The sequence below is a fragment of the Lepidochelys kempii genome, chromosome 21 (genome assembly GCF_965140285.1).
Source record: "Lepidochelys kempii isolate rLepKem1 chromosome 21, rLepKem1.hap1, whole genome shotgun sequence".
In the NCBI taxonomy this organism is placed as follows: domain Eukaryota; kingdom Metazoa; phylum Chordata; order Testudines; family Cheloniidae; genus Lepidochelys; species Lepidochelys kempii.
In genome coordinates this window covers 13,949,052-13,974,093 of record NC_136400.1, presented here as the reverse complement: position 1 = coordinate 13,974,093, position 25,042 = coordinate 13,949,052, and the positions used below count along the sequence as shown (strand labels likewise).

At 53.0% G+C, this 25,042-nt stretch overlaps 1 protein-coding gene across 10 annotated transcripts in view; it reads right to left on the bottom strand.

The window, feature by feature from the left end:
• The window catches only part of PPFIA4 (PPFI scaffold protein A4), a 166,069-nt gene that overhangs the window by 93,204 nt on the left and 47,823 nt on the right, over positions 1–25,042 (bottom strand). For all 10 annotated transcript variants that reach the window (XM_073320166.2, XM_073320174.2, XM_073320175.2 and 7 more), the window contains one exon: positions 3,169–4,075. In XM_073320166.2, coding sequence (XP_073176267.2) covers positions 3,169–3,405 — 237 coding nt within the window. In that variant the 5' untranslated portion in view covers positions 3,406–4,075. The remainder of the gene's footprint in view (positions 1–3,168; positions 4,076–25,042) is intronic.

Sequence of the window (25,042 nt, the reverse complement as noted above, 5' to 3'; positions counted from 1 at the left end):
TTGAGTTCTATTGGTGAAAAGGACGATAAGAAGAACCACGTCCCCATTTCCTCTTCCAGGGAGTGCAGAAGTGTGGGGGCCACTGGTGGGAAGCAGGTGAGCAGGAGCCCAAGAGGAGAAGCTGTTGGGACCCTGTCATGGTGCACAGCCATAATCTGGAAACCAGGTACGGACTGACACACACCTGGAACCCAGCAGAGCCAGGACAGCTGGGGTCAGGAACCCCCTAGTGTTCCCGAAACATCACCCAGGACCTAAGCCCTAGTTGTGCTGTTAGGTGGAAGATACCCTGACAGCATTTCCCCAGGTGTGGAGTGGCGTTTCCAGCTGACAGAGCCCCGGGATGTTCTAACCTGGCTAACCATGGACCTAATGCCCCAAGCTCCAGAGGTGCTGCCTCTGAAGCCAGGGGGAACGGCAGACCCCGCAAAGATCCAGTCATTACGTCATTAGCTTGGCTCACCTTGGCTGTCCATTGTGGCACAGTGCCTGGGCTCCAGCAGAGACAGTGCCCTCCTGAGCCGACGGGGAGACGCCAAGGGGTCTAGTGGTTAGAGCAGGGGACTGGAGCCAGGAAGTCTGACAATTCAGCCACTGACCACCGAGGGCAAACCACATTGTTCTCTGTGCCTCAGTTTGACCACCAGCTGCTACCTCCCTCCCAGGAATGTAGGGGAAGGTTAGCCCACGGGCTTGGCTACACATACGCTTAGTTCGCAGCAAGCTGGGGTGCAAATCTACCCCCACACTAGCCTGCTGCGAGCTAAGTGTCCGTGTGGACCCTGCAGCCGCAGTTCCCTAGTGCGCTTTAAAACTACCCCGCTTTGCAACGGGCCATGCTTTGGAGTTATAACACACTGGCCCAGAGGCCATCCTGCTCCCAGGGCAGGGAACGTGCTCCTGGGTTCCACCGGCGAAGCAGCGCTATTGCCCGTTCAAACTGCCCTCTCAGGATTATCCTAAACATCTTGAGGCGTCAGCCAGCATGTTAGATCCCCAGTCAGGGGTGACAAGTTCCTCACCCAGCCCCAAAGGTCCCTGTCCAGCCACCCCCAGAGCCCTGCCAAACATACCATCCGACATCAGGGGAGTCAAACACCAGCCAGACCAGCAGGCTGCGTGAGGGGCCATCAGCCAAGGACCAAGCTTCATTTTCTTCCTCCTCAGACCATGCATATTAACCACTGTTCTCTCTTGCCAACATTTTGCTTGATCTTCTCATTTCTATAACCCAGGATCTGCAGCCAGGACTCACTGCACCGCACACCTCATTATGCCCCAAGATTTAAAGTCATCTGGTGGCAGATGGCCAATTTCTTTTGCCTGGACCAGCAGCCCCCCTGTGTACTGTATGTGCGGTGTGCCCAGCAGAACAATTGCTATCGGGTCATAAGGAGAGGGCCACTGGACTGGCAATCCGGAGACCTGGGTTCTATTCCCAACTCGGTCACTGGCCTGCTGGTTGGCCTTGAGCAAGTCACGTCACCGCTCTGTGCCTCGGTTTCCCCACTTGCACAATGGAGATTAACGATACCAACCTGATTTGTAAAGCGCTTTGATAACTATGAACAGAAAGGGCAATAAAAGAGCTGGGTGTTGATATTAAATATATATTTGGGGCCTACAAAAATATCCACGAACCATATTTATCTCCCTGACACGCCTGCGTTTTTGTGAGACTCTTGCCTTTTAACCAGCCATGTTAATGAACTGAGTGAGACCCCAGGGAGGACGTCTGATCAGTCCGCGGCTCAGGGAGAATTTGGTTAGAACGCTCTGAATTCGGCGCTCAGGTCCCAGCGCAATGGAGGCAGCGCGGCCTAGTGGACAGAGCACTGGGCTGGGACTCAGAAGACTTTGGTTCCACCAGTGCCAGCAGCTCCAGCAATGTGCTGCAGACACAGCTCCCCTGCAGGCTGGCGGGGACCGCGGGTAGTGACGAAGCCCTGCACCACCGGGCTCCCGCCCGGCCATGCTCAGTTCCAGCCAGCCCACAGGCTTCACGCTCTTTGGGGCATTTGATTAAAACGGGGACACCTGCCAAGCGGCTAAACCCTCAGCTAGTGGCCGAGCTGGCCCAACGGCGAGGGCAAAGCTGGGGGTCACGGCAGCCAAGTCTCTGGGCTCGTGAGCACAGCTGGCCCCTCACGCCCCTCGCTGCCCTGTGCTGAGGGCGTGACGTGCCTCTGAGGCTCAGCACCAGCGCCCCGCCCCACCCCTCCCCCGTTCAGAGGAGCGATAAATGGCACTTCTGAGGAGCCCGTAGTATCTGATCACCTCCCAATCTTTACCCTCACACTCCCGCTGTGGGAGGCAGGGCTATTATCCCCATTGTACAGATGGGAGCTAAGGCCAGAGAGGCTAAGGGACTCACCCAAGGGCACACAGGGAGTCTGCGGCAGAGCAGGGGTTTGAACCCAGTTCTCCCAAGTCAGCGCCCTAACCACTGGGCCATCCTGCCTCCCTCGGGATGGGAAAGGCTGTGAGCAGGAGAACACGAACGTTTGCTCTCCAAACCTCAGTAGCTCCGGTTCAGGGATACACGACCCAAAGCTGGGACCCAGCTGTTGGGACTAGGACAGCAGAATCCGCCCTCCCCACCCGCAGAGTCTCCAGGAGGCCATCAGCGGGGAGCCACCTGCGCTGGGGAACTTACAGGCCGGGCAGCGCGGGTCTGAGGAAGGGTTATAATGAACGTGAACGGCCCCACTGAGCGGGCAGCTGGCCTTCGCCTTCAGGGACATCTCTTTAGCCCCGTTGAGGCCAGTACGTCCAAAAGGGGCCTCGATTCCCAGGTGTCCAACCTCACCCACCTAACACGTGATTTGCCGGGGTGCTGAGCCACCGTCACTACAGCTGCAGACAATGGGATCTGCGGGTGCTCAGCACTTTGGAAGTATCAGGCCCAAGGGGTCAGAAGTCAGACACTCGGAATGAGAGGCCGCTTCTGGCAGAGCTGCATTTCCTGGCTCCATCCTGGCTTTAAGCACCAGGCTGTCAGGTTTGCAGCAGCCCAAACCGGGCTAGCCTGGACGCTCGCTGTACAGCAGTGCTAGCAAGGAGCCTGGAGAAATCCCGAAGACATCTACCCTATTCCCACAGCCCTGCCAAGGTCCCCAGCCCTGGCCCTCCCTCGTCCCGGCAGAGCTCCGGAGCTGCTCTCCTTACCTGCGGGAGGGCAGAATTGAGTTGCCTCTGCAGCTGGTCTCGCTCATGCCCAGTCTCCTGTAACCGACTTTGGGTCAAGGCCAGAGTCTCCCGGGTCTCCCGCAGCGTTTCCAGCAGCTTGTCTCGCTCGTCCAGCATGTTCACCATTAGCTGCTCGAAGTTGGCCTCCGAGTCGGGGCCCTGCTGGGACCCCAGGGGGTCGCCCTCGTTGATGGTGGGCATCACCTCGCACATCATGGTGGTGGTGGTGGCTCGTTTCAGCCACGCGCCAGTCGCCAGAGAGGCTAATTTGCCTCGCCTAGGGGTTTGCTTAGACGACCTCCTCGGGGTCTCTCTTGGGCTGTAGATCGGTCGGACAGCAGATCACATCGCTACAGCTGCCCGCGGCCCATTGCAGCGAGCGTCAGAGACCGGCAGCTTGGGACAGGGTGCAGGCTCCCCCATGCCTGCTCTCACCTCGCAGCCCCGAATCATTGGTTAAGCTGAACCTTGCACTGCTGAGATCAGCGTCCCCTGCTCCATGGGCTACACGGTGTCCTTTAAACCAATAAGGCCCCCGAAGAGACGACCGCCTCTGGCTCTCTGCGGTTCATTCCAATCAGCCACCCAGACAGCTTCGTAGCCCACAGATGAGTGGATCCCATCTGACGCAGCGCATGGATGCCAGAGCACAGCAAAGCCATGGGCTCAGAGAGGAACGCGGCGCCCTTCCAGCACGCACCTCTTCAGGGACCCCGCAAAGCCAGTAGTACTAGGAGGGGTTGGGGGACTTTTCACCTGCCTGGGCATGGTGAACGAGAATCAGTCTGTTGGAAGAAATGGAGGCTGAGCGATGCACTTTGCAGTGAGCGAGATACTCCCCAAGCCTCTGCCCCACGGAGCTGCGCTTGCGATCCAGGTCTGTGACCTACGGGAAAAGAGACACAGTGAAACACTTCCCACCTGCGTGCGGCTGCTTCCCCAGGCTCCTACCCGCCCCATGGGCTGGGATCTGCCAGCACACTCCTTCACAAACATCCAGCCAGCACCGAGGCACGGCATCAGCCCCTCCAGACAGCGGGAGAGCCAGATTAGATTCTCGCTTATAGTACTCGCAAAAAGAAAAGGAGTACTTGTGGCACCTTATAGTACTGGAGCACGTAGGAGCCCCCGTCCCAGACCAGGAGCCCATTACGCCAGGCGCTGTACATTAAGCTTCTCCGCCTCCACAAACGGGTGCTAGTGAACCGCCCTCCCAGCAGCCTCCCTCCAAGGTCTCTAGCCTGCGTCCTTATCGCCATGGGATCTAAGTGCAAGCCTTGTAGGGTAGGTCAGGATTCAGGAACCTGCTGGCCCACAGGAGGCCAGCGGCATGGCTCCGTGCTCTCCTGTGCTGGCCCAGGGAAGCATCATCTACCAGCTGCTCCCCCCCCCCCCGCGCTGCGGCTGTACTCACAAACATCCAGGGGGATGTGAACATTGCGTGAAACCAAATTTACGCACACAGGCATCATGGGACCATCCCACACACCAGCCCCACCTGCGTCTGAGTCCCTAAAGTACCAGGCTCTGGGAGAGGGGGAATCTCCCCAGAGAAACAGGCCACATTACCCCATTTCTCCCTCAGATGAAGTGCAGCAGAGGAAAATGGATCCCAGAGAGGAGCTGGAAGGCAGGGTGCTGCCGACCCCATCTTCAGGATGCAGCATGTGCCTTGTCGGTGTCTGTCTGCGTGCTGGCTGGACTATCCCAGCTCAGTGGGAGCTCTGGCCAGGGACCGCTGGCTCCCAGGGGCTGCAGAATTGGAGCTGCTCCAAGGCAGTTGTCTCTAGCTCTAGCGGCAGGCTGTGCTCATGCTCGGTGCCGTTGGGAAGCCAGGGCTCCGGGCCCAGTGATCAGCCAGATAATTTCCTCTGATTGTCAGGACTCTCTCCCTGTCGCCTGCCTGCCTCCCCCCGGCCTCTCCCAGCAGCTGTCAGGAGTGCACTGGCAGGGGCTTGCAGCCACGTGGCTGCCAGGCCAAATATAGCAATGAATCACAAAGGGCGATTTGGTGAGCAGCATCTCCAGCCCTGCTCGGGGCAGGTGCCTCCCCCGACCATACAGCAGCTGGGAGAACTGGAGGTTGGCACCCACCTGGGGAATCTGAGACCCAACCCCTCCTTTCTCTGAAAACCCAGGTGCAGAGGGATCCCCTCTCGGATGCACTCCCTGTGCACTGCTCTGAAACGAAGGGGGTGGTTCCTGGCTCGCAGACCGCAATAAAGCCACAGCATTGCCCCTGGCTTCAGTGGGATTGCCAGGAAAGTGAGATCAGAGTCTGGCCCTGGGCATGCAAAGGGCTAAGAGAGAAGGCGAAGTTGCTCCTTCCGTAGCAACCCTTGTAGCCAGTGCCAGGAAATCGGCAGAGGAGAGAGAGCTGCATCTGCCAGCTGGTGGCAACATACGTCATCCCGGCTCAGACCAAAGGCCCATCCAGCCCAGGACCCTGCCGATGGGCTTCAGTGGTGCTGGGCAAGGCGAACACCCCTGCTCCCAAGGTGTTGGCATTTGCTCAATGTTCTGCGGAGCCAGGGGGGCTGTGGACTGGTCACTGTTAAGCAGCGGTCCTGTCCGGAGAGTTACTCGGGCTGCTTGGTCACAACGCCACTGAAATCTGAGCGGTTGCCCCTCTGTTCACACCAAGCGACGGCCGGGCCATATTTCAGCGTGTGACATTGCGAGCTCACCCTGAGATCTGGCCCAGCCTCACCTCTGTCCTGCCAGAGGGGCAGTCAGGCCGATATGTACAAATCTGTTCCTGGCCCGTGGCACTCAGGCGTGTCACCAAGACCTTGATTCCTGGCAGCATGGGCCCGTGCGCTGGGTGGGTAAAAGAGGGGAGACTCTCGAAAGGGATGAGTGGAGACAGGATCCCTGCCAGGGTTTGGGGGTGGGGGGAGGGCCAATTACCTATGATGTCGCCTAATGCAGCACATGGGGTAAATTCCCCTCTGGACCCCAAGACAGGCAGTTACAGCCCAAAGCCTGGATTTTCAGTCACTCCCTGTCCTGCACAGTGGGCCTCAGCTACTTTCATCCAACAGATCCCTTTGCACAAGAGAGATCAATGGGACACCAGAACTGCCTGGCAGGATGAGACCAGGGGTCCATCTAGTCTACAGCTTTGTTTCAGAGAAAGGTGCATGGAACCCCCTTGTAGAGAATTATGGAATAACCTGCCACGAACTTCCTAATCCTTGGCAGTTAACGGTTGGATTATGCCCTGAAGCAGGAGGATTGATATCTCTCCTGATTCTTGTATCCTGCCTAACGTAGCTGGGGTGTTCTCATTATCCACAGAAACATCCAATCCCCGCTTTGAATCCTACTAAACTCTTCGCTTCTAAGTATATCTTATGGCAATGAGTTCCACAGGTTAGTGATGTGCTCCGTGAAAAAGTATTTCCATTCATCAGCGTCAAGTGCGCTGTTTTTCCAATTTCATAGAGAATTCCCTTGTTCTTGTAGGAGGAGAAGGTGCATGGCAGTGCATTCAGCCCCCTGCTGCATTGGGCCCTTTGCCAACCAAAGGCCATTTTGAGCTTTAACCTCAGTATGGCTGTGTAGCTCTTTATATTGCTCACTGCTCTGCAATGGCTAATTTCCTTTCGGGTGCCCTTTTAAAGGGACAGTCAAGGAGACAGAGGTAGGGGCAGAGAAGCAGAGGCAGATGAGTAGTGGTGGAGGACAGAGACTGAGGGCCAAGGGTGGTTTTGGCGACTCCCTTTCTTCCCCCTGGCAGGCGGACATGCCCTGCTCTGCCCCTCCAGCTCTGATGACTCTGGGCACGGCTACAAATCTTCTTTTCAAAATACTAAATCAGCTGAACCAACATTAACTAAAAAGCAGCAAATTGATCCCAAGGGGGAAAAAAATGGTTGATAAAACATAGCCTAGCCTCACTCTCTCTGCAGAGGCCTGGGGCTTTAGTGGGGCAGAGAGCCTGAAACACTCCATGACATCAGGTATCCGGCAGGTCTCTGCACTTAGCCCTGAGTAAATAGCTTGTCTGTGCCCTGGAGCCTGAAATCAATAGCAATTCGAGAGAGAAGACCCTGCCTCCTATGCCCGCCCGTTCCAATCTAACAGTCCTACACTGACGCTTCCCCGCCATCACCAATGCTCTGTCCTTCCTCCTGATGCTGCTCTCGACTCAGGCGAGGGAACTAAGGGTGCGGGGGTTTTGCGCGGTGTCCCGGCTGCTGGCCCCGTGCCCAGGACTCTGCTCCCGGCCTGCATGTGGGGTCCTGGCTGCTGGCCCCAGCCCGGGACTCCACACCCAGCCTCGGCCCCCTCACCCCATCCGTGTCCCCTCTCCCGAAACCACAGCCCTGCTCCCGGCCCCAGCTCTAGGGGTGGCGGAGGGCGCAGACAGAGGTAAGCGGGGGGAGGCGCAGCTCAGCCCCCCCCCCACTCTAAAACCCATTCCAGCGCCACTGGCTCTCGGCCTCCTCCACCTATAGGGAACAGCCTCTCACCCCGTTCCAGCTCACTGGCCGCCTCCTCCGCACTGCACCGACAACTACATCACTCCCCCATCTGCCAGCAGCACAGAGCAAGGCTGGGAGCAGGGGGGCTGGAACAATTTGTATAGTGGGGGTGCTGAGAGCCATCGATCAAACTGCAAACCCTGGGTATAATGGAAAGCCCTTCAAGCCGGCAGCCCCAGAGCCAGCACCTATGGCCATGAGGGGTATCAGGAGCAAAGACTCATAAGGGATAGCCGGTTGGGCTTTTAGGTTGACCAGCTGGCGTCCACCTGAACCCACCTGGCTTATGGAAAGACATGACTGTCTATTTACACCCCTTATTAAAAACACTTCGAAATGAAACCAGGACGGCATAGCACCAAAACTAAGCTATTATTAATACCGTTCAACTAAACTGCCAACAAGCAATACAACCAGCGAATCAAGGGCAAATCAGTCAGTCAGTCTCTATACTGGTTTGGCATCAAGTCATCAAATTAGTTAAATCAAATGACTACAAAAAATAGCCAACCCTTCAAAATGCTAAAGCAGATTCGAAGGTGGTGGCTTTCCATTTGGTTATCATTCCAACTAAAGAATTCAATCACACCTAGAGTTTGAATCCAGTTAAGTAGCTTAATACGGAAACCAACTGTTTATCGAATACCTGGAGCACAACCTCGGAGTCCATTATAAAGCTTCCTTCATAGAATTCAACTCATGCAGCAGCTAACCCTTTCCGCCCGCAACAGAGAGATTATAACGCAGACGTGAACAGAGCACCCATGAGAAGCAGAAGTTTGACAACTTTTGTTTAGCAGAAATGACAGGTGACAATTTCAAATCTCTCAGAACTTTTAAACACAGAACAAAGCGATATGTTCATGGTGCGCTCACACACACACACACACAAGGGTTGCCAGGGGTCCAGTTTTTTACCACCACACACCAGCCATATTAAAACACATATTGTTTGCTTGCACTCAGTTTACTAAGTGATCCAGATCGTTCTGTGCCAGTGACCCGTTCTCTTCATTATTTACCACTCCCCAATGATGTGTCATCTGCAAACTTTATCAGTGATGATTTTACGTTTTCTTCCAGGTCGCTGACAAAAATATTTAATAGTGTAGGGCCAAGAACCAATCCCTGCGGGGACCACACTGGAAACAGACCGACCTCCTCAGCGACAATTCCCCATTTACAATTACATTTTGCGACCTAGCAGTTCACCAGTTTTTAATCCAGCGATGATTGATGTCGTAAGTAAACGTAAAAAGAAATCTTGGTGATTTGCATTGTTCCTTGGTGTAACTGCTAAGCCTCACCCATCACGTATGACAATTGCTTGCAGGCCTGTATTGGTGCGTTCAGTACATGCCCAGATCTCCGGCTGCATCTACACACAGTCGATGAACTGTTGACTGAATACTGACGTGGTCCTGGGTAAATGAATAAAGTGTTGATAGGTTAAGAGTAATCAAGTGTCCAGATCTGAGAAATACTGTCCAAGATCAGAGTAGCAGCCGTGTTAGTCTGTATTCGCAAAAAGAACAGGAGGACTTGTGGCACCTTAGAGACTAACAAATTTATTTGAGCATAAGCTTTTGTGAGCTACAGCTCACTTCATCGGATGCATTCAGTGGAAAATACAGTGGGGAGATTTATATACACAGAGAACATGAAACAATGGGTGTTACCATACACGTTGTAAGGAGAGTGATCACTTAAGATGAGCTAATAGGAAGATGAGGAACAGTCGGGGGAGGGGAATAAACATGGGGAAATAGTTAACTAAATACAGTTAACTTAGGCTTGAATAGAGACTGGGAGTGGATGGGTCATTACACAAAGTAAAACCATTTCCCCATGTTTATTCCCCCTCCACTGTTCCTCAGACCTTCTTGTCAACTGCTGGAAATGGCCCACCTTGATTATCACTACAAAAGGTTTTCTTCTCCGCCTCCCACGCCCCACCCCGCTCTCCTGCTGGTAATAGCTCATCTTAAGTGATCACTCTGGTTACAGTGTGTACGGTAACACCCATTGTTTCATGTTCTTTATGTATATAAATCTCCTCACTGTATTTTCCACTGAATGCATCCGATGAAGTGAGCTGTAGCCCACAAAAGCTTATGCTCAAATGAATGTGTTAGTCTCTAAGGTGCCACAAGTCCTCCTTTTCTTTTTGTCCAAGATCATTGTAAGAGCTGACCTGAAATAAATCTAGCATCAACTTAGAAAGCAAACGCTCCCAGGACTCAGTAAAAGGAGTTCTCCTATTCAATTCCATTCTAATATTGGCTGGAACACTTATACAGTTGCAAATCTAGTTGGTTAGATTTCAGCTTTACAAATCTATCTTGTCCCACGGAGAATTAATCAAACTGACCACCCCCACTTTCACACTTACAAAGTTTGACGCAAAAATCCTACAGAAATAGCTGACTGGAAAAACCAGTCACTCAATATCCATGAGCAAAATTAAAAATAACTTGGGTTCAGTTCCATCATGTGCACTTCCTTCTGAGAAATGAGGCATTTTACAGTCATTTTCCTATTTTGGAACTAGTCCATTGGTTAAGTGGCTTATTTTCTGGAATCTTCGTCTTCATAGAGAAAAATTACTTTAAAGCCTATTCAGATGAAATCCATTTAAGAAATAGACTCATAGACTTTAAGGCCAGAAGGGACCATCATGATCATCTAGTCTGACCTCCTGTAGGCCACAGAACCTCGCCCACCCCCTCCTGTAACAGACCCCTAACCTCTGGCTGAGTTACTGAACTCCTCAAATCAGGATTCAAAGAAGTCAAGTTACAGAGAATCCACCATTTAAACCTTCAGCTGACCTATGCCCCATGCTGCAGGGGAAGGAAAAAAACGCCGAGGGTCTCTGCCACTCTGACCTGGGGGAAAATTCCTTCCCAACCCCAAATATGGCGATCAGTTAGACCCTGAGCATATGGGCAAGACCCACCAGCCAGACACCTGGGAAAGAATCCTCTGTAGTAACTCAGAGCCCTCCCCAGTGTCCCGTCTCCAGCAATTGGAGATATTTGCTGCTATCAAAGACCGTCTCCATGCCCTTGTACGCAGTCTCATCACACCATCCCTTCCATAAACTTATCAAGCTCAGCCTTGAACCCAGTTAGGTTTTTTGCGTCCACTGTTCCTATAGGGTCTGTATTCCCACAGATGCTTTATCTCTCATAGCCGCATCCTCTGGTTTATACTGCAAGGTTCCCCAGCGTATAGCACTGCTTGTGAGTAAGATGCCCATGGGCGGTGGGGGGAAGCCAATGAGCAAGGAGCAGGCCAGCTGTTTCTGTCCCAGTTAAACGGGGAATGCTCAGGCCATCTAGTCACACATGGGAGAGGAGAACATGGAGCCAGGCAGCTCTCCCAGATCTTGGCTGGAGCAAAAGGACAGTTGTTTCTTTAACGTTCATCTACTCCTAATAAGCAGCTCCAGCACTATGCACCGACTTCCACCACATAAAAAGAGTCATGCCCGCCTGCCCATCTGACACCAATGACCTGTGCCCTTGAGAGAGTCCGAGCTTTCCCTGGGAGCTATGGGTAAGGCGGTGAGTCTGTCAAGGAGGTCATGGATTCTGGGACTTTCCGGGACTTCTGCAGCAACTGGTGCAGCTGGCCCGGGGGCCACCTGAGCAGCTCGGGTAGCCCCTGGAACAGCCACACCAGCTGCTGCTGGGGCAGATCTGAGAAATACTACCCCGCGCCTCCCCCTGCCCCCAAGCACTAGTGGTAGCCTTGGGCTGCACCCCCGAGCACCAGCGGCAGGCCTGGGCCTCATGCCACCACCCCACCCCCAGCACCTGGGCTGCCCCCTACCCCAAAGCACCCAGGGCACGCCTGGAGCCCCACTCCAGAACACTCAAGTTTTAGCCAGGGGTATATAGTACAAGTCATGGACAGGACACGGACCGTGAATTTTTGTTCATTGCCCGTGACCTGTCCGTGACTTTTATTAGAAATACCCATGACTAAATCTTAGCCTTAGCTATGAGTTACGGTCCCTGAAGCAAAGAAGTAAGAAAGAGAAGCAGCCACATGTTCCCATGGCAGCAATCTGGGCTGATTGACCCTTTCTCAAGGCAGCTGCCAGTCAGGGGAAAAGCCCAGGAGATTGTCCCCCGAAATGTGCCCACTGCAGTTGGAAGGATTTGCTATGAAATTGTTTAAAATCATTTGAAAAATCAGTGAACTATTTCCGGACTCTATGCTAACAGTGCCCCAAGCCTAACGCCACGTTAAATGGTGAAAGCAGGCATCTGGGTGGGCCTGCTACTCCCCCACCTCCTCCCAGGAGTCCAGCCAATTCGTGCCTGACCCCAACGCATCCATCAAAGGCTATGGGAATGGTGCTTCAGGAGGGTATGCACACTGGCCAAGGAAAAAAAAGCAGGCTACCAAGAGAGACCCAGCCATAAATCTGACTGGAGCTGTACTCAGGGCAAAATTTATCACAACTGCAAAGCAAAAAATCGCTTGGCTAAGCGGGAAAGTTACAGGATAAGCAGCGAGCTACGGGCTGACTGAGAGCATCAGGTGACCAGGCGGAGGACACCCTCCCCAGTTCTTCTAATGCACCTCAGTCCAGACCTGCAGCACTTTGTGCCAATCCTGGGTCCCTCCTAGCTCTCTGTTGCAGCCCTTGCTGCTAACCGCTGGCTGGGCCTCTCCTGCCCCACGCAGTTCTTAGCAAGAGACCAGGAGGCTGGCTCACTTGGGGGTCTGTACAGGAGGAGTCTTGTTACAATCCTCAGGGCTGAGTGCACCGCTCTCCACCTTTCGGTTTAGCCTTTCCTGGATGAATTACCCTACCAGAGCCTGGCCTCTTCTGACAGGGGCAGGAGAGGGGTGCTTTGGTCAAGACTGGATTCCACAGAATGAGATCCATATAGGATCCGGTGCGGGGCTGGAGGGGGGGGGGTTGTTTGTGTGAGTGGAAGGGGACAGAGATGACAGATGCGGCCCCTCCAGGGGAAGGAAAAAGATGTAAGAATTCAACGCCTCCCACCCCTCACCCTGGGATCTGTCTTTCCAGCCTCCAATTTCACGAGAAGGCTGCTAAAGTTTTCCCCGCTTACAGCCCAGTTCTGCTTCCCCGTACGGGGCGCTTCTCCCTCAGCTCTCCACAAATTCCTTCTTCCAGTACACAAATCCAGGCCGGTGAGAGATGGCGAGGTGGAGTAAGGACGGCAGGGCCACAACAGAGTGGCAGCCAGCTTATGGCCAATCCTGGCCTGGTGTGAATGGATGCAACCCCAGGAACACTGCAGCTGCTGCGTGTGGCCTGAACTGGGCCATGGGAAGGGTACGGGCTTCCTCAGCTGCCGCTGTGATACTCACAGCAAATGCCACTCCATTGCTCCAAGGAAAGACTTGTCCACACACACACACACACACACACACACACACACACACACACACACACACACACACACACACACACACACACACACACACACACACACACCCACCCACCCCCCTTTGGAACCCCCCGCCACAAGATGCCATGAAGGCCCAAAGCTTGGCAAGACTCAGAAAGGGTTTAGAAATTTCTGTAGTGACACAGGAGGCCCAGAGAGCAGTGGGAGAGTGCCTGAGGGGAAATATATAAGCTCAAGGCTAATTAAGGCGTAGATCCCTGTAGACTAGGGAAGGTGGCTGCAGATTAATTGGAGCACCTGCAGTCAATTAAGGCCCTGTTAGGAACCTAATAAAACCCCCTGAGTCAGGCAGACAGAGGAGGAGGAAGAAGGAGAATAGACTAGAGCTTGGAGAGATTTGGAAGACCCAAGAACTAGAGTAAGGGAGACCCTGCCCAGCAGGACAGGGAAGACTCCCTTCCCCCCAACATCTAAGGACTGAGGGTAACCCCACCTAAGGGGGATGATGGTAAGAAACCAGCAGGGGTTGAGGGGGGCTGGGACTCAGAGCGAGGAGCAAACCCAGACCCCTACCCCGCTTCCCTCCTCTACCACCTTCCTGGGCTAGTAGCAGGGCCCTCTGCACCCAAGAGCAGGGGCAAAGGGTGGCATCTTAGCTCCCCGCCCAGAAAAGTGCAGGACCCACCAAACTAAAATCTGCTATCTTGACACATGGTGAACAAGAACTGCTAATGCTTAAAACCAACCAACCCATCCTGAGAATGCAGGACAAGGCGTAACCCCTCCTGCTTCAGGCCTTGTGCCACCTACTTCTAACCATGGGAGTCAGGAGGATGCTCGCTCTCCGAGAGAAACAAGGTGGGTAAAGCAATATCTTGTATTGGCCCAATTTCTGTTGGTGGAAGAGACAAGCTTTCGAGCTACCCAGAGCTCTGCTTCAGGTCTGGAAAGGTATGCAGAGTGTCCCAGCTCAACACAAGTGGGACAAAAAGAAAAGGAGGACTTGTGGCACCTTAGAGACTAACCAATTTATTTGAGCATGAGCTTTCGTGAGCTACAGCTCACTTCATCGGATGCATACCGTGGAAACTGCAGCAGACATTATATACACACACAGAGATCATGAAACAATACCTCCTCCCACCCCACTGTCCTGCTGGTAATCGCTTATCTAAAGTGATCAACAAGTTGGGCCATTTCCAGCACAAATCCAGGTTTTCTCACCCTCCACTTCCCCCCCCCCCCCCCCACACACACACAAACTCACTCTCCTGATGGTAATAGCCCATCCAAAGTGTCACTTTAGATGGGCTATTACCATCAGGAGAGTGAGTTTGTGTGTGGGGGGGGGGGGTGGAGGGAGAGAACCTGGATTTGTGCTGGAAATGGCCCAACTTGATGATCACTTTAGATAAGCGATTACCAGCAGGACAGTGGGGTGGGAGGAGGTATTGTTTCATGATCTCCGTGTGTGTATATAATGTCTGCTGCAGTTTCCACGGTATGCATCCGATGAAGTGAGCTGTAGCTCACGAAAGCTCATGCTCCAATAAATTGGTTAGTCTCTAAGGTGCTACAAGTTCTCCTTTTCTTTTTGCGAATACAGACTAACACGGCCGTTACTCTGAAACAAGTGGGACAGATTGTTTAGCAGAAAGGGGAGAACACATGACTCGCCCAAACCTTCCCCAGATCTGAAGCAGAGCTCTGTGTAGCTTGAAAGTTTGTCCCTTCCACCAACAGAAGTTGGTCCAATAAGAGATTCCCTCCCCCTCCTTGCATCTCTCATGTCCTGGGACCAACACGCTACAGCACCACTGTTCTCTAGGTGCAGATTATCCCGAGGGCTCTACCAAATTTATGATCCATTTTGGTCAATTTCATGGTCATAGGATTTTTAAAATTGTAAATGTCATGATTTCAGCTCTTTAAATCTGATATTTCAGTGTTGTATCTGTAGGGGCCCTGACCCAAAAGGGGATTGTGTGTGTGGGGGGGGGAGAATCCTTGTGGGGAGGGGGGGGGGTGTCACAGTATTGTCACCCTTACTTCTGCGCTGCTGCCTTCAGACCTGAGCCCTCAGCCAGCAGCTGCCACTTTCCAGCTGCCCAGCTCTGAAGGCAGCGTAGAAGAAAGGGTGACAATACCATTAACACCCCCCCCCCCCCCGCAGCTCCCTTTTGGGTCAGGACCCCCAGTTTGAGAAACGCTGGCCTCCCCTGTGTACAGTATAGGGTAAAAGTACACAAGACCAGCTTTCATGGGGGAGATCAGATGTCACTGTCCATGTGTTTTTTCACAGCCATGCATTAGGTAGGGCCCTCCCGATAACAGCAAGTTTCTTCCCCTCTCCTTCAAAGCAGCAGGTACTAGTGGGGGACACAACTAGCTGACCACTGGCATGGCAACTCCTCTGTTCATATGCACTGGGCAGTTTGGGGTTAATGGTGTCGGAAGGGGATCTGATTGCCAGACAGGAGCTGCCCTGCCCAGGCGGGATTTGATGGCTCTGCCGCTGTACACATTGAACTTCATAAGGGTGCTCAAGCTCTTCCAGCATGGATTTACAGACTTCCACGGCTTATGTCCGTGAATGCTGGGCACCTCCCTGCTGAGGATCCTCCTCCGAATCTCCCCCCGCTACACAACCACAGCCCCATGGAGAGGATTTAGCTGACTTAGCCAGTGAGCGTTATAGAGGTGGCTCTGTGCTTTCTGGGCGTACACCTCCATTCAGCTACAGCTCATATGTGCATTAAACAAATCCTGGCACGTTCTAAGGCCTGGCCTACGTAGAAAGGTTAGGTCGACCCAGCTACTTTGCTCACGGGTTTGAAAAAATCCACATACCCGTGAGTGGTGTCGTTAAGCCAACCTCACCTCCAGTGTAAACCGCGCCAGGTTGACAGAAGAATTCTTCTGCCAGACTAGCCACCACGTCGCGGGGAGGTGGATTAACTCCAGAGACGGGAGAACCCCTCCCGTCGGCCACGGCAGGGTCTATGCGGATGCACTACAGGTGTGCTGTGGTAGCATTTCAGATGTAGACAAGCCCTAAATCATACTAGTGTTGACAGAGGAATAAGGGGAAACAGAGGGCTGGATTTCGGTCGGTTATTCAGTGCTGCTGTATTATGGCTAGCTTTAATCTTATCCGCAAACACTGGTAACGCGTTCTGATTCTGAACCGTGACCTTTACTAAATGACAAAACACGCCGCTTGCACCACGTTAAGGTTGCCCAGTGAGAGCTCGTGCCCTTTCCATCGAGTTCAGCAAACGCAAACAGCTGAAACCCAGCAAACGCAGAGGGAAGGTAAATGCCCACACCACCTTAACTCTGCCCCCCTGGAGCTGGCAATAGCCACTGGGAAGTAGCCCCATGCACCCAGCTGCATTCCCTGGGTTAGGGGTAGCTGCACTGAATGGTGGAGGAACAAGGGGGAGCAGCTGCTGTGAATGTGGTATGAAGAGATCTGGGAATTAGTTTGAGCAGTGTCAGATCTCGGGTAGCGATAGGAGGAGACCTGGGTCTGACCCGAGGAAAGAGGTGCAAGTGGATCCTGAGCTTCCAGTCTGCACCATTTCAACTCTGAATTGGGGTGGGGGGCAGAGCACTGGGGACTTACCCGGGCATGGTCAGTAGTGAGGAGCAGGCTGTGGCTTTAATGGTGGGAAGGGGAGACATGCTTCCAGATCTCCCTCCCATTTCTCTCCTGGGTGGGTTTTCAACTTCAAAGTTGCTAGAAACAAGTGAATTTAAGGATATAATTTTTTTTTCAGGGTAGCTGCAGCTTTAAATCCCCTTGCTCCAGTGAACCCATATTTGGATCGCTAACCTGACACTCCAACGAGTGTTAGCAAATTTCAGAATATAACGTAAGAATGGCCAGACTGGGTCAGACCAAAGCACCATCTAGCCCATATCCTGTCTTCCGACAGTGGCCAGTGCCAGGTGCCCCAGAGGGAATGAACAGAGCAGGGCCTCATCAAGTGATCCACCCCCTGTGGCCTATTCCCAGCTTCTGGCAAACAGAGGCTAGGGACTCCATCCCCGCCCATCCTGGCTAATAGCCATTGATGGACCTGTCTTCCATGAACTTATCTAGTTCTTTTTTGAACCCTGGTGTAGTCTTGGCCTTCACAACAATCTGAGTAAGCCAGCGCTTGGAGCACCCTGAGAAGAGTTCTCCTCTCAAGGGGAAGGGCTTCCCAGTCTTCACCAGGACAGATAATACTGTATGAAAGGGGGTGGGGGGCTTTACACATCAATCAGCAGCACGGGAGGCTCAGAGAAGGGTCAAGTGGCCCATTTCTCTCCAGGAAAATGAATACAGCATGAAACAATAGCTCAGAGACCTGTGATCTGCTCCATTCAAGCCACTGGGTGTCTCCTTCTCTACTCCCCACTGCTAGGGTTTCTGATGGGTGTCAAGCATATCCGTTCTCAGCTTCTCACCCTCGTCCTGGCAGCGTGCTCTAAGTTCCCCACCCAGAGGCAGGGCTTCCCCAGATGCCCCCAGAAAGCCAAGCCCCACCTCCAGAATCTGGCTTCCCCTCAGCAGGGCAGGGAGGGGGTGGTCACCGCCCCATAGATGGGCAGGGGCCCAGGGATCCCCAGAACCCAGCTTGAAGTGGGGATAGGGATAGAGAGAGGCTCACAGACACTCCTTCAGAAAAGAAGCCCCTCCCCCAACCTGCTTCACAGGAGGGTGGACAGGGAATGGGGGGAACAGACTGCCATAGATGGGCAGGGGCCCCCCAGAACCTGGCGCACATAGGACGACCAACAGGACAGTGCACACACCCTGAGGAGCAGGGATCCCAGTTCTCGCACTGGGAGGAGGAGAGAGACTCAGATCTCTCCAGATAGCCAAGCCCCTCCAGAACCCAGCTCGCATAAGGGGGGAGAGGGTCAGACCCCTGTTGGTGGGCCAGATCATATCACACACAGTAGGGAAATGTGGTGCTGACAGGCACCCCTGCTCCTATTCTTCCCCCACTCCCCGTTGCTCACCCCTGTGACCCTTCCCATCCCTCCCCTCCCACTCCCCCAGCCACTATTTCTACCCATTGGTGCTGACTCCCTGGGTGCTCTGGGGCTGGAGCACCCACGGAAAAAAACAACCATAGTGGGTGCTCAGCACCCACCAAGCACCCGCCGCTCAGCTCCTCCCACTCCCCGACAGTGCCTCCTGCCTGCCGCCGATCAGCTGTTCAGCAGTGGGTGGGAGGCGCTGAGAGGGAGGGGGTGGGGCGGGAGTGGAGTCTTGGGGGTGGAGTGGAGGCGGGGCCTCAGGGTGGAGTGGCGGCGCAGCGCCCCTGCAAAAAGCCAAAAGTTGACGCCTGTGGGTTCCGTCCAAACAAGCGTTTGCTGGTGCTGTTCATCTTCTTTTCAAAGAGATCGCTTCAGCCCCTTGGGAAGATCCTGCTGTCCTCAGCCTACATTTCCCCAAAACAAAACTCCCCTTTGCTAGAGGCAGATGGAAGCAGGCATATCACTCCAGGTACTGCACAATTTTGCCTAGTTGGCTTCAAATCCCCAGAGCCTGGGGTGGTGCTGCTTCAATTTGATGACATAAGAACGGCCATACTGGGTCAGACGAAAGGTCCATCTAGCCCAGTATCCTGTCTTCCCACAGTGGCCAGTGCCAGGTGCCCCAGAGGGAACAAACAGAACAGAGAATCATCAACTGGTCTATCTCCTGTCACCCATTCCCAGCTTCTGGCAAACAGAGGCTAGGGACACTATCCCTGCCCGTCCTGGCTAATAGCCACTGATGGGCCTATCCTCCATGAATTTATCTAGTTCTTTTTTGAACCCTGTTACGGTCTTGGCCTTCGCAACATCCTCTGGCAAGGAGTTCCACAGGTTGACTGTGCATTGTATGAAGAAATACTTCCTTTTATTTGTTTTAAACCTGCTGCCTATTAATTTCATTGGGTGACCCCTACTTCTTGTGTTATGAGAAGGAGTAAACAACACTTCCTTATCTACTTTCTCTACACCAGTCATTATTTTATCGACCTCAATCATATCCCCCCTTTGCCGTCTCTTTTCCAAGCTGAAAAGTCCCAGTCTTATTAATCTCTCCTCATACGGAAGCCGTTCCATACCCCTAATAATTTTTGTTGCCCTTTTCTGAACCTTTTCCAATTCCAATATATCTTTTCCGTAACCTGTGCAGAGCCACCCAGACCCCTTGATATGAAGGTAGTTTTCCACGTGGTTAGTCTCTCTGTCTGCACATGCTCAGTGTTATGTAGGCAAGTGAGCCTTAGCGGGCCTAACTGGGGAAGCAAACACTTGAATTTTATTGCCCCCAAAGCGCTTGGGGGTGTCAGGTGCTGGGGTATCCCTCAAGCCTTTGAGATCATGGTGCAAGGATCTGAGCCCTGGTTTCATCCGTATTCACGGGCAAGAAAATGTTGCCAGATTGTGTCAAATCTTAAAAATAAATAATAATAACAACATTTAAAAAATCTCTCTCAGGCACCCCCTGGCTCACTGAGCATCCTCCAGGCAGCATGGCAAATTTCAAGGAAATCTGATTAACGGTACGGATTTGAGAGCACTTACAACATTCAAGCTTTCACGGAAAGCCTGGTCTCCAATTATAGCAAAGCAATCGCCCTGCTGTAGTTAAGGTTGAGACATATCACTCGCAAGGGGGTTAACAGCAAATCACAGTCCATCAGATGCTGCTCTTGGAAATACCTTTAAAAATACCCACTCCGTTTCTCAAATGAGGAACGGTGCAATCACCCACCCAGCCAGGTGTGAGCTCTGAGGGCAGACATCCCAGGGAGCCGATGTAGGGGCTGGGACAGGCGGAGAGGGAGAGCGAAGGGAGGGAATACTGCAGCGGCTGTGAAAGGGAAGAGCAGTAGCCGGCCATGAGGGGGTGTCAGCATCAGCAACCGAGGAAGTGAGCTGTAGCTCACGAAAGCTTATGGTCAAATACATTTGTTAGTCTCTAAGGTGCCACAAGTACTCCTGTTCTTTTTTCCAGCCATGGGGGGGTGTCAATAACTGATTTTTAGGATCAGGCAGGCTCCAGCCCCAGCAAGCAGGCTCTTCCCACTAACGGGGCAGGTGCTAAGCAGATACACATATGACTTTTAAAAATAAATGACCCAATTTCCCCCTCCCCATCTTTTTCCGAGGCTTTTCTATCAAGGTAAGGGGCCAGAGCCCGGGTGCCGCAGGAGAGGAGCGCTGAAGTGTCTTGAGCGATCAGGGATTAGGAGAAAGCAGACCCTGGGAGACCTGCAGTGGCTAGAGAACAGAGCATCATGCAGAAATGAGGTTGTGAAAAATCTCAGTGGCTGAGGATCCAACAGAGCCTGGGCATTGGGAGAGCACGAGCATCCTGTGCTAAGAGAAGGGTCCCAAAGAACAAGCACCAGCCAGCACCGGCTTCGAAAATCCCTTCACTGTTTGAGTTCCCAGATCCCCTGCAGAGAACCTGTGAAAATCCCCCTGCCCAGAATGAGATTTTGACTAGGTGGGAAGCAGAGACCCCGGAGAACCAAATTCATTGCCTTGCCCATTATCCAGGCCGCACCTGTGTGGCCCAAGCCCCGGGTAATCACGGTGTTTACAAAGCCTCATCTACCAAGCAGCCAGGCTTTCCAGTGCTCAAATCCCCCAGCCTCAGGTCATGCCTGTCCACACCATGGTACTGGATGCCAAAGTTTTTTATGCAGCAGCCACCAAAGATCCTGGCACAGCCATCCACTCCACTGACAGACTTCCCCCATGTCTGAACCATCTTCCGGCACCGGCGTGGGTGGCGCGGCTGGGGGCAGCTAGGTGGTCTTACAGCCCAGCGGCACAGAGTGGAAAATTAACATCTGTAGCCCTCAAGAACAATACAGGTGCCCAGCGTAGCTCTGGGTGCTCCTGCTGAGCTGTATGCCTCCAGCCTGGGGGCTTGCGTTTCAATAAGCTGTCAGCACCGGGGGCACAGTTCTGAGACCCGAGATTGATGCTCTTATTTGTACTATGGTAGAACCCGGAGGCTACAGCCGGGATCAGCGGCCCCCTATACTAAGTGGGGTACGGTACATACACACAGTAAGAGTATCTCTGCCCTCAAGAGCTTCTGGTCTAAACCAGAGGTCCCCAAACTGGGGGCGAACCCCCCTAGGGGGGGTGTGGAGGAAGGTTCAGGGTGGCATGGCGGGGCCTGGGCCAGCCCCCACGGGGGGGGCAGGGAGGGACTGCTGCCCAGCCCTGCTCTGCTCCCAGCTCTTCTCCATCCCCGCCCCCAGCCACGGCATGGAGCCCCAGCCTCAGCCCCTGACAAGGCTCCATTCCTGGCCCCGCTCCCAGCCTCGGCTCGGGGAGGGGGGGGAAGGGTGGAGGGGTGTGGACAAGGGGAGGGGAAGTTTGGGGACCACTGGTCTAAACAGACAAGACAGGCAAAGGTTGGGGGGCATAGATGCTAGAACTTGGGGTGCTGGAGGTGCAGCTACACCCCCTGGCTTGTAGTGGTTTCCAGCATACAAAGGGTTTACAGTTTGGTTCAATGTCTCTCAGCACCCCCACGATACACATGGTTCCTGTGCCCCAAGCTGGGAGGGGAAACAAGACCATGCAGTAGATTGGGAGCAGAGCTGGGAGCAGAACCCAGGGCCCCATTCAGTGGGCCACATGGAACTGCAGCTCCATAGTATTTACTATGTGCCACGAGCGGGGCTGTCCTTAGGCATACGCAGAATACGCAGCTGCATAGGGCACCACAAAATTTGGGGCACCAAACTTCATGGTGCCCTAAGCAGCTGAGTGCTTTGTATGCGGCATCGCCGGCGGCCAGCCCCATCCCCCAGCTGGCCCTGCTGTGGGGTGCGCCCACTGCAAGGGACAGGGACGGTCCTAGGGCTTGAGGGGTCCGGAACAACTCCCTCTGCCCCACTCCGCCACTTCCCGCCCCCATTTTCCGCCCCTTCTCCCAAGCCCCCTTCCCCAGCGATGGACGCGGCCCAGGGGATTAGCGGGGGGGCTGGCAGCAGGGCTCAGGCCTACCCCCGCACTCACTGGCGGCGGGGGAAGCAGAGCAACCCAGCCCCAGCCTGGTCCACTCTGCTGGCTCCCCACCATGTCACTCCACTTCCTGCTGCCGGCGCCAGGCCCCCCCGCTAATCCCCCAGGCCGCTCTGGGCCTGTGGGGTCCCCCAAAGCACCCCCCCCACAGCTCCTGCCTCTGCGGCCCCGCAGGCCTTGAGCGCAGCCCAGACCCTCCGCAGGGGCAGAGGGGCAGGTGCTCGGGCTGCGTAGGGCACCATAATTGGTAGAGACGGGACTGGCCATGAGAGCACTAGTCCCTGTATCTGACAGGGAAAGACAAGGCTGTGTCCAAAAGTACCCCTTATTCACACCCTACACGCTACTGTAATAATCTTTGTAAAAAACACACCTTGTGAGTGATCATTTGAAAACGAACACCGCACTGATTAGTCTTGTGCCATGTACGTACAAAATGTGTATCGAGGGTTATGAACATAAGATGAAATTAGGACAACAATGTGTTTACCAGACACGTCTGGGGAGCAGGGTAGACCAGTTTCTCAAAGACAAAGGACAAGCTGGCACCTCTAGCCAGGGGTCAAAGTTAATTGGCCATCACCGGTCAAGTGGCCGTTCTTTGGCAAGGAAGGGGGCAGGTACTGATCTATCTCCATTATAGCAAACAACACGGCTCCTTTTCACTACAAGACTCGGTCTCCATCCTCTTGGCTGGAATGAACTTTAATTAGGGTTGACCCTCAGGAAAATGCATTTCAATGGGTGACTCGACTATAAAAGTGAGGGGCAAACACACACCAGATGATCTCTCTCTTTAATCTAAGACAACAAAGGAACCAGCCCTTTGACTTCAGGGGGAGACCCTGACTTGAGAATATGGCCAGCCATATTTTACCTTGAACCAAGTCGAGCTTGTTACATTTTAGCTACTAGAAAGCTTTTTATCTTTGTTTCTGACTTTAATACCTTATACTTGTACTTAAACCCTCTCTCTTTGCCAAGAAAAGCGCAGGACCCACCAGACTAAAATCGGCCATCTTGCCACGTGGTGTCAGCAGTGGGATTTCTGCACCTTTGTCTTTGTTGTTAAATAACCTTGCTTTATTTTTAATCTAAACTAAGCCAGCATTGTTGAAACTGAATTGAGTTGGTAACTCCAGTTAAAGTAGCAAACTATTGGACAGGGGCAACAGACCTGTGTCATATGAACCATCCAGGAGAGGGCTGCGAAAACACTGGGTCCGGGAGTGGGTTGGGATCCCCCAGCAAGTAGTAAGCAAGGCTGGTGGAGAGCAGAGTGTGCCTGGTGTGCTGCTGGCAGGCTGCTGGGGTCAGAGCTGCTGGACCAGGGCTGTGGGTAGACACAGACACTCAGGGGGTGACCTGCCGGCTGACAGGCTGTTTGTGAGCAGCCCAGGTTGGAAGCTACAACAGCAAAGCATTGTGACAGGTTTCAGAGTAGCAGCCGTGTTAGTCTGTATCCGCAAAAAGAACAGGAGGACTTGTGGCACCTTAGAGACTAACCAATTTATTTGAGCATCAGCTTTCGTGAGCTACAGCTCACTTCATTGGATGCATGCAGTGGAAAATACAGTGGGGAGATTTTATATATGCAGAGAACATGAAACAATGAGTGTTACCATACACACTGTAAGGAGAGTGATCAGGTAAGTTGAGCTATTACCAGCAGGGCGGGGCGGGGCGGGGCGGGGGGGTGGCAGGGGAAAAACCTTTTGTAGTGATAATCAAGGTGGGCCATTTCCAGCAGTTGACAAGAATGTGGGGAGGGGGGGCGGGAAATAAACATGGGGAAATAGTTTTACTTTGTGTAATGACACATTCACTCCCAGGCTTTATTCAAGCCTAAGTTACTTAGGATGTGTCATTACACAAAGTAAAACTATTTCCCCATGTTTATTCCCCCCCACACACACATACTGTTCCTCACAGGTTCTTGTCAACTGCTGGAAATGGCCCACCTTGATTATCACTACAAAAGGTTTTTCCCCTGCCACCCGCCCCCACCCCGCCCCGCCGGTAATAGCTCAACTTACCTGATCACTCTCCTTACAGTGTGTACGGTAACACCCATTGTTTCATGTTCTCTGTGTATATAAAATCTCCCCACTGTATTTTCCACTGCATGCATCCGATGAAGTGAGCTGTAGCTCACAAAAGCTTATGCTCCAATAAATTTGTTAGTCTCTAAGGTGACAAAAGCATTGAGAGACATTTGTGGTTGCAGGGCCACATGGAACTGGTCTGGATTGTACCCCAGAACTTCAAAGATGTTTGCCCCAGAACATCTGACTCTTTAAAGTTAACAGCAAGGTACCCGTTGACTTTAATGGGAGCAGCATCAGACCCTAAACCAGTACACTAAAGATATGACGGATTTGACTTCTGCCATAATTAACAGGTTTCATTTTGTTGCCTATCTTGACCCTTAAAATTATACATGGTAGCACTCCGTAAAGGATAATGTTTGGCTTTAAAGGGCCTTACTGATCGGATAATAACTGGTTAGAGGAGCTAGAATGCAAGGAAACAGCTGGTAATCAGGGGAAACAGACATCACGCTGCTCTAGCCCCTTTACAGGGTATTTTTAGTTCCACAGAGCTGCTAGGAGCCGTGTTGCTGGAAGCAGATTTGTTACTGGTGAAAAAGCTTCCGCACTTTGCTATTTAAGAAAAACAAAAACTCTCATCCATTTTCAACAGCAAGAAACTGGTTACGCTGCCCCAGTGCTTCAAGAGGGCAGTTTACAGCCGGTGACAACCGCATCCAATCCAGTCCTTTGCGGCTGATGAGTGACAGATTTCCTTTTCATACTTGAACGGTAGGGTACCAATGGAGCTGAATGACCAGAGAATGTTGCTCTGCTCAAACCGCCGTGAGAATTCTCCTCCTCGGTTTGATGGCAGAGGCCAAAT